At 45.8% G+C, this 9,842-nt stretch overlaps 3 protein-coding genes across 3 annotated transcripts; 2 read left to right on the top strand and 1 right to left on the bottom strand.

The window, feature by feature from the left end:
• Window positions 1-2,416: 2,416 nt before the first annotated feature.
• On the top strand, window positions 2,417-3,376 carry N7458_003670 (V-type proton ATPase 16 kDa proteolipid subunit; the record flags this gene model as incomplete). The annotated part of the gene is made up of 6 exons (XM_056907053.1): window positions 2,417-2,433; window positions 2,544-2,556; window positions 2,685-2,814; window positions 2,925-3,081; window positions 3,142-3,245; window positions 3,306-3,376. 6 exons carry the CDS (start codon window positions 2,417-2,419, stop codon window positions 3,374-3,376), a joined length of 492 nt encoding a protein of 163 aa, XP_056771160.1.
• Window positions 3,377-4,029: 653 nt separating this feature from the next.
• Window positions 4,030-5,190, bottom strand: N7458_003671 (uncharacterized protein; the record flags this gene model as incomplete). The annotated part of the gene is made up of 1 exon (XM_056907054.1): window positions 4,030-5,190. The coding sequence occupies one exon, from the start codon at window positions 5,188-5,190 to the stop codon at window positions 4,030-4,032; it is 1,161 nt and encodes a 386-aa protein (XP_056771161.1).
• Window positions 5,191-9,468: 4,278 nt separating this feature from the next.
• N7458_003672 (uncharacterized protein) lies at window positions 9,469-9,842 on the top strand (the record flags this gene model as incomplete). Its single annotated transcript, XM_056907055.1, has 1 exon — window positions 9,469-9,734. A coding segment is annotated over one exon (266 nt), but the record flags the coding sequence as incomplete, so codon positions are not given.

Below are 9,842 nucleotides of genomic sequence, written 5' to 3' on the forward strand. Positions count from 1 at the left end.
ACCTTATAGGTACCCAAAATTAGTTAGAATTTTTTCAGTCCGTCTGAACTTTTTTTGGGTACGCGTGAGCTGGGTGCCCAAACTATACTAAGAAAAAAACAGGCTACCCATCATCCTTCGACGCGTACATATGATGATTTTGAGGTCCTAAACTTTACTCAACTCCGTGGTACTGGTATCTTAACTCTCCAGCGTCGAAATACAACCTTAACTCCTCCTAGCTTCAGGAGTGTGGGCGAGCCGCCGAGTATGCCTAGGCACTAAACATTATAGGGTCCAGGCGTAAAGGGGCGCACAGACCGCCTAGGAGGCTATGGTTATATATAGGAGGCTGTTCAGGGCTTAATTCATTTATCATCTTTCATTCTATCTTTAAAGAGTTATAAGAATTTCTATTAAGTTCGTCTTATTAATGAATGAAAATGAACTCTGCAAATTCCCAACGTACAGAGCTCACTCGGCTAGATCATATCATCTTGCAGTACAGAGGAAAAACCAACAACACTGAACGACTTCCAATCTATCTCCAGAAGTCAAAATATAAGCAACCCCTAACTTTTGAGGAACTTCAACGCGAGATTAGACGCCTTAGAGAAGAGGCTGCTTTCCACCAAGAGGTGCAGTAAGCTCTTATGCCCCTCTTTAATGACACTAGAGAAGTTTACCGGCTTCTTCGAGATGCTCTTCAGAAGGCTTCTCTATATTGCAACGGAGAGCCTACATTTCTAGCGCTCGCTTACAATGTCCAGGATGCTGGTCTCTTAATCCGACAAAGCCTATAGAAAGCCTCCCAGAGGTTGTCATCTTCTAAGGATTCTCTTCTCTAGGTCTTTGGTATTATACTAGATGATACGTGTGGCAAGGATCATTCAATCTTGTAAATAGAGATAAACATCTACAGGTTCCGACTTAGCAGTGATTCTAGCTTTCCCTAACCCTGTGTCGCTTTATTTAGTCCACCAATAATATTAAGCGCTCTTTAAATCTGAGCTTCACCTTCTATAACGGCTTTATTGAACGATATCGCTTTTCTAACAAGAAATAAGAGTAATTTCCGTAGACGGCGATTATATATACGCAGGTTATTTTCTCGAATCTTCAAAGCATTGACTTCTTTTTGTAGTCGTTCATTCGAGCCTTCATCTCTCGAAGCTCTTGCTCTAGCTTTTGCGGCCCAATATCTTCACTTGCCTCGTCCCCCGCTGTCAGAGGCATCTCAATTAAAGTGGCACTAATATTGCCCTTCTTGACTTTGTCACATAACTCAATATAATAATTGGTAGACATATCACTAAGGTATTTCTCGAGGAGGTGATTATTGTTGTCACGGAAAACCTATCGATATCGATCTTTCTCTAGAGGATGAAGGCGCACCTCTAATAGATGCACGTGGATTCCCAATTTTACTTCTTAGGATTAGCTTATTGTAGTCTGTACTTAGTTAAAGCGACTTACCTAAATGATTTGATAGCTCTTCTCTACACCTTTTTCGTTCAAGAGCACGTTTCTTGTTTGCAGGACTCGACATATATTCCGTCGAAATAGGGTTCACAAAAACGTAGTTAATGCTCACTAACGGAAATACGGTCAGCGTGAACGCTTGAATAACTTATAATAAAATAATTTATATTGCTAAATCGAGATCCTATTAGTTTAAGCTAGATACAGTTAAAGGATAAACATTCGCGTGATAGGAATTTATGAGCGGTTCGCCGCTATTATGATACTACTATAATTAGCCTAGCGTCTCTAGCCTCCGAGGACCCGTGGGCTATAGTAGGCGTTCCGCTCATCTTAGACTTAATGTATTTCTTTTTTTGTTTAAATAGCTATAGGTGTAGATAGTTCAAGAATAGGAAGTTTAATACGTAGAAAAGCGAATTTATAAAAGTAGAAATGCTTATTTATATTAGCTAGGGACTTCATAAGAAGAGCACAGTTGTCGCCTTCTTTTATTCCATATTCCAACGAGTCAATATGTATCTTCCAGTTGCTCTTCTCGTCTAGACAAATTTCATTATTTACATTATTCAACGGTCCTTATCAGGACTGTTTGACGAGATTTTAGTTTAAAGGTGGTTTATGGTGCTTTTGTTGGAACCCCAGTTATCTTGCTGCCTTGAGTCATCGGTCACGTGGAGTTCAGGGACAGCCGGGTGATCAGGTCGAGTGGGAACTAGTTATTTACCGCTAAGTATATTTGTTATGTAATACAGTAACTTGGAAGCCTGGCCCAGGCAAACCTGGCTAAGCACTTTTCGCCTGAGTGTCCGTCTAATCTTGCCACGTAGACCTCTTCTCTCCAAGTACTTGCGACGACACGATATCATCCATCTCTGAAGATTGCGGTCTTGTCTACTACGTCTCTCCTAAGCTGTCTGCCTCACGCGACCAAATAGCCAAATCGATCAGCAACATGGTGTCAGAATTGTGGTAAGCAAAGCTCGTGGACCCTGGGCACTTTCATCTCATCCATTCCTGTCACAATTTGTCCCTCTTCACTTCAACGTCTTGCATTTGATTAATACTGAATCTTCACTTAGCCCTGTCTATGCCGTGAGTTCCCGATTTTCGTGGCTGCTTCGAATGCGACGGCCCGAGCATCAGCCATAGTTCATTTCTCGTCCCCTCGCCATGTCTAAACTTGCTGCCCCGACTCAAGAAGCTAACTTTAAGACTTCCAGCCATTCTTTGGCTCTATGGGCTGCGTTTGCGCAATTGTCTTCACTTGCTTCGGCGCTGCATACGGAACTGCTAAGGCTGGCGTTGGCGTTTGCTCAATGGCCGTTCTGCGGCCCGACTTGATGGTAAAGAGTATGTTACATACGAACCACGAAAGAACTTGCGAAAAGGGTCTTGCCGTTGAAGATGAATAATTTTCATTACTCGAGAATTTGACGCTAATTCCGAGCCTGGTTTAACAGACATAGTTCCAGTTGTGATGGCTGGCATTATCGGGATTTATGGTTTAGTCGTTTCCGTTCTTGTCGCAAATGATTTGAAGCAGGAGCTCGCGCTATATACAGGCTTGATTCAGCTTGGTTCAGGTCTCTCGGTCGGGCTTGCCGGCTTAGCAGCTGGGTAGGTTGGATAATAGATAAATCCCCAGGCATGGCTGATGATCCTTTATCATGGTTCTAGTTTCGCTATTGGCATTGTTGGTGATGCTGGGGTTCGTGGGACAGCTCAGCAGCCAAGACTGTATGTCGGGATGATTCTGATACTTATCTTCGCTGAAGTTCTGGGTAAGGACGAGACGATATCTTCTGAAAAGACGCCTAGTGAGAAGCTAATCCGTTTATAAGGCCTGTACGGTCTAATCGTCGCCCTTCTCATGAACTCGCGCGCGAAACAAGATGTCGAGGAATGCACATGAGAGTTCCTTGCCACAGATATGGCATCGAAAGTAGCGAAGTTCAGCAATTGAATCGCTGCTTAAATGCAGTGGATCTCCTACAGGATTTGGTCTCATCTATATGGATCTGCTCTCGCATCTTCATTTTTTGGTCGAAGACGTTGGCTATCATTATCGTTATAAGCTCTTGGAGGGAGGGCCGGATTTTTTGATGCCGGTACCCACTACGGAATGGAATTTTGCCCGTTTGGTGGCGCATTGTCTGTTGCTTGTCTATCTTTCTTATGTTTTAAATCAGAATATACAGATTGACTTGCTTCAGTATCGCACCCCATTGAGAACAACCAGGCAGAAGCTTATTTCCTACGGACGACTTGACTCAGTGGGAAACCATAGAATAAAACATTTCTTGAACCCTGGTTAATTCCGTTGATTTACATTATTTGGTACAGACCAAAAGTTCACGGGCATATTTGAATTCTGCTGGACGACTTTAAATCGATGATGTGTGGGCTTGCTTTAGTACTTTTCCCAGATCAAGGTGATTCAGACAGTCAAAAATATCCATTCTCTTCTTCATGTAGCTTATCCATTTCACGATCGTTAGTGAACGGTTGGCTTAAGCCAAGAAGCTTGCGTGCACGAGTCACTGAGGTCTGTATCTGTCCTGAACCCTAATTTTGACAATTTTTCGATATCCCAACCAGATATGGAACCTTGATCGTCTGGAACAGGCTTTCCCATCTGTATCGACTTCCCAAACCGGCACTTTCCGGAAGAATAGGAAAATTGCAGGCAATCTGGGTTCGTAGAGCAGAAAGAGCTGCACGCTGCAGCAGAAGAATGGGCAGGGGAGTCTTCTGGTTGAGTAATGTCGGAGTAGTTGTCCCAGAATGCCCAGGTCGACTCATTGCGGAGATGAGAATGGGTATATGCGAGTATGGACGAGTGAAGAAAAGGTTGCTAACAGCGTTAGCGGTGGACACATCCCCGGCAGAGAGAACGACAAATACCTCATTATATGGCCTCGTCCGCTCCCATTCCCACAGCGCCGTCATCTGCTCTGGCGACATTCTGTGAAGCGCAAGCAGTGGAATACACCACCTCTCCCTGTCCACTTTAAGGGTCCCGAGTTCGTCACCAGCAAACGTAGGATAAAGACCTTCCAGTTTCACTCCGGTTTTATCTAGGATTGCATAACCAAGCACGGCATCGCCACAGCAGTCCTTCTTAGCCCAGTCCTGGTATTGAACACTGACGCGAGAGTCAATGCTGGAGTCTCGAATCAAGCGTTTCATTACGCCCGTTGACAGTACAAAACCTGCACCGCCATACGCAAAATATCGACCGTTAGATCCCAGAACCGGTGACCCTATATAATGCATCCTGGATGGGTCGAGCTGATCGAGGATGCGAAACAATGTGTCCCAAAAGTAATAGGTGTCGGCTTCGATGAAGACATACCAATTAGCGTGCGGGCGCATTTCATACGTCTTCTCAACCATAGGCAAAAACTTGAAGCGGTCGAGTCGCCAGCCTTCCTGCGAATAGCCTACCGAACCACCTTGTGAATGTGCCAATTTCTGAGCATGGTAAGCCGCAAAGTCCGGGTTGTTAAAGGCATAGGTTGGTGGGAGGTCTTCGAGTATATCAATGAAGTGATACCGACCAATTTTCTCGTCATGATCGGAAAAAACGATGAGGTTGGTTATGCAGGAAGTAACGGTAGAAAGGTGTGCTCTGCTCTTCTCAGGCTCGCCAGTGCCAGTTTTAAGGACGACTTGGATGCGATCTAACAGATGAGTGGGAAAGTCTGCACAGAAATCAGGGGCCATCGGGTTGCCTTCTCCGGCATTCGCAAGCGGAGGAAAAAAAGGTCGGGTCACCCATGAATAATAGCGCTGCCGTCCTTTGGAATAATATGGGGAGTTTGTCGGAGAGAACACGTCTGATGATAGGGGGTATTGAGATTTGTGGATAAGGTAGCCGAGAGCGAACGCGAACGAAATGAACAAAATTGATATATACATCCCACGCCTTCGGAGCAGCCACGATGACGGAAGAATGAGCATTGCTAGATCTGTAGAGGGACTAGACGGGAATGCGTTGTATGATCAGTTCGATTCTTTCTCCTCGTGACGCCACCACATACCAGATATCATGGGCCGCGCTATTGACTGTGTCAGGGGGTTTGTAAGGATAGAGGTCCGGTTCGTAACTGAGTTAATACATTGGCGAAATGACCGCTTCACTAACGGCAGGATCTGGCATGATATTATGTAATCTCAGAAGTGGGCCCTTGTGTTGAAAGCTTATGGAACATCACTATAGATGGCCAAAGGGAAAAAGGAACTGGCCCCTTAGGCCTTGCTTGGCTAGGCAAAAGAAAAAATTGCCCTTGTGCGAGGCATAGTTTCGTTGGTATTCAAGAATGATATGCAACGCGATACGTCGTCGCATTTTGGAGGGTAGTAGGCAGGCTATATTGGGTAGGCGGTGTTCTCAGCGGTCTCAGGGGTCTGTCGGAGACTTTTGTGATGCTACTGTACAAGTCCTACCCTAACATCAGGTGCTGTATTCAAATAACGATCAGATCTAGTTTAGCTCGCGGCTAGCCGCTTTAAGAGTTAGCTTCACGTGAGAAAAGGTTTGCGTGGCCCGGCCCGCCCCGAGGGTAACGTGAGAAAAAATTTCCGTTCTCCATTTTCCTGTTCCTCGGGGTTCCCGCAGACCCCGAACTCCACGTGACCGATGACTTAAGGCAGCAAGATAACTAGAGTTCCAACAAAAGCACCACAAACCACCTTTAAACTAAAATCTCGTCAAACAGTCCTGATGAGGACTGTTAAATAATGTAAATAATGAAATTTGTCTAGGTGAACGTACCTGAATTTGCTCGGCTAAGAACGGTCAACGGCTAGATATCGCGTTTAGTTTCATTACCCTATAAACTTCTGCTTTAGACTGTCTACTTTAGACTGTCTACTTTAACTTATCAAAAAGGGCGCTATTAGAGGTCAATTCAATCCTGCTGGCGATTGTTTCTCACCCTGGATGAGTCTCCGTCCTACTATCTTGCTTTAAAAAGCTAGTCAAAACCACACGAACTCCTCCAAAACTGGGCCTATATACGGGCTTCGTGGATATCAATCGAGGGCCTAAAGTCCTAACGCTTGAGATTGTAATTAAAAGCGAATCGCCAGACGCTCATCTCTCCTGCATAGAGGCGCAAGATTACACCCTTTAGTTCAGCGGCACGCTTCTTGCTATCAATGGCTGCAATGAACAATAAAAATAGCTAGAGCTGGCCAAGATACTAAGCTAGTGCTGTTTCTAGGGTTGTATCCGAATCCAAAATCTAGACCCCTTATGCAGCTAAGCTAAGCACCGCATTAAGCGCCACATAAGCCTATACGGCAAGGTCAGCCCTTAAATCCGAACCAGTCATTTGTGCGTACGACAAAGACATTCTTGTCGCGAGACGGCGGCCGACGGTTCAGGGTGCACATTATTCCCCACTTGTAGGAACCCCACTTCTGTAGTGGTCCGGGCTTGGCCCTCGGAACGGTCGGATCGGCCGATATTTAAATTGATATTTCCGAAGGTAAAATCGTACCTTTAGGGGGAAAATGGATTTTTTTAGTGGGTGGGGTTTTTTCGTGGGACAATAAGCCGTTGTGGGCCCAGACTTTAGTGAATGTGGTATTTCAAGCACAACAGGCTCTTGTCAACGATCGGGTCTCGGAACCCTACTGTTACTTAGTCCGTCAGGCCCTACATAGGCTCAAGTCTTTAGAGGGATCGAGGAACGTTGTCAGGTAGGAGCGCTGAGTAGGTCTGTACCGAAGTGCTGCCCTACTTGTAGGATGGTTGTATAAGTTAAATAGTGAGTACCCTACGAAAGGTGTCATCTAGTAACGTCGTGAGAATTGATCGCGAAGAATCAAACTAAATACATAGGCGAGTGTCCTGTCCTGGTATTCTAGGTAGATTGTAAATAGTCGGGTATCGGAGCAGGCTGCGACAGTAATGGCTAGTAATCCTAGTCGGCGAAATGGATCAAGGAAAGGACCAAGCGGAACCAATCTTGGATGCAAGGGTTGATCCATTAAAGAAAGAACGAATATTATGGGGCAGGTTGAAATATATACCTAATGGATAGCTGAGGTACCGGGTACCTAATCAATGTACTGTGTACAAAACACAAATAAAAGTGGGTCACTTAGTATAACCCCTGTCCTAGCGGTAAGTTACTGATCTACCCGAATACCGTAGATCGCTTCTACGAACATAGATGGGGTGAAATACCGCTAGACTAGAAAAGCTCTATCGGCGACATTCTTATTTATAGAGCTGTTTCTTGTTCTGATAGCTTCTACCGTTGATGTCGCGTGAGGCCACTAGTGTAAAGTAGGTGCTGGTAAGCAGGTGGCCGAATTGGCGTTAAGGATTTTTTCCGGCACCTGGAGTCGCCAACGTAGTAGATGATCTAAGGGCATTGCTTAGGCTCTTGCTCCAGGAGTAAGGTAATAGCGCAATGGGGGCCTTAGGGTATTGTCAAATGCACGTGACGAGGGACTACTGCATCGTTCCTGAAAGGTTGAAAGGTTGATTGGACGTGTTGCCTATCAACAATCTGCGGCTACATGGTCCGCCACAGAAACAAAGCGAGGATGTTGGAACACAGAACTGGAGCTAACGACGGGAGACCCTCGGAGCCACAGAACCCTATTGTCTAGCCATCTTAGATCTAGCCCCTCCTAACCACTAACCCTTCTATCTTCTTAGAAAGGGACACTTGCGACTACAGTCATGTCCGCCGCTGAAGCTAGGCGTGATAATATGGCATCATCGTATACATCTTCGTACGTCCGGGTTCCCGATATATTCGAGAGCATATAGGAGGTAAGAGCCCGTGGAATTCCCTAGCTTTAATATTTAATACACTACGTTTTGGAGTCACATAAGTCGATCCGGTTAGCCTACGGACTACGCTAGACCGGGGGGGGGCAGCATTAGACAATATCTAGGGTCTCCGCGTCCACGTTAAGACCCTCATGGACGTCGGATCAACGAAGGAAGACAAGGATCTAGCATCCCTCCGATGTTACAGTTACACCTACGAATCGCCATGCATAGGTAGTTCGTGAAAATTGCACTAACCAGTCCTCCTAGCAGCTGAATTCGAGGTCCAAGCAGATCCCAGTCATTAGAATAATATTTGAGATTATTAGGGGAGAGTATTTTGCTCTAGGACAGTCTAACAGCACTCTACTATGTGAGGCGAGAGACAATTCCAATAGGCATCCTTGGAGAAGGGTTCGGGAGCAAGGCATATAGCCTTACTGCCTACCAATCCTAAGGTAATACTCGGCTAGAATTCACAGGTACCTAAAGAAGAAATCGCTACAAGGCGTACAACCAGAGACCGACGCTTCTTACTGCGGGCAAAAACGGTGTACTGGTTCTGGTAGTGATCCTTAGCGCCTACTGTGCGTTGTTCGGGTAGGAAACACCTCGCTTCGAACTTTCGTGCAGGCCTTAGTTTAGCTAGGGTGTGATCCGTGTGATCCTAGCTCAGCTATCGGGCCAAAAGACGATATGCAATCGAGCTCTGTTCAAACAGTGACCTCCTCGGCATCAATCCACAGCACTACGGCGGAGTCTAATAACAGCATTCGCAATTCTCGCTAATGAAAGAGGCGCTGTTTTAGCGAATAGTATCTGCTGAGAAGTACGCAAGGTCTCTTAGGGTCGTTGTTCAAGCGGTTAGCACGGAACAGCTATGTGCGAGGTTGGTTGGATAAGAATCATATAGTAGCGCTCGAACTGCCTGTGTGGATGGAGCCGGCTCGATTTCTTGTTGCATCATTTGTGGCGTGAGACTAGTTAGAGCCGGACCTTGAATGAAGTCCGTGTGATCCGGATAGTTCGCATTTGCTGCTATATCGCTACGTGATGAGATACCATAGCACTTGAGATCGAAGAACAATGCCGCTCGTCCTGCCTATAAAGGCCTGTTCCTCTGGCTGATTGCTATTTTCAAACAACACTTCTTGCCTAGCACGGATACAATCTTATAGCCCCGTCGTCCAACTCACTGAATTCAAAAAATGCTTCTCTCCTTTATCGCAGTTGTGCCTGCTTTGCTGACTGGCATCGCCTATGCTTTGCCAACAACCGAGGTTGGCCTTGACAGCAGCAGCACTAAAGAGGTTGCTCCAGAATTCGCTTATGCGCATCCCAACAACGCAGATGATAGCATTCCGCCATCCCTGCCATCTGAAGTTGTACCGCTCAGTCTGAACCAGATCAAGGAGCTGTCCACTCGATCTCCGGAGATGCATCAAGACCCGTACAATATCACAAACGTTGATGGGTACAGATCACTTTACAAACGCTCTGTCGGCTGCGATCCGATCGGCTGTTTTGATGGCGCGTTCTTTTCGATCATTTTTCATTATAGCGGCGAAAATGGCGTTTACCT

This window comes from Penicillium daleae (genome assembly GCF_028827525.1).
Source record: "Penicillium daleae strain IBT 16125 chromosome Unknown utg000002l_segment0_segment0, whole genome shotgun sequence".
NCBI classification, from domain to species: Eukaryota; Fungi; Ascomycota; class Eurotiomycetes; order Eurotiales; family Aspergillaceae; genus Penicillium; species Penicillium daleae.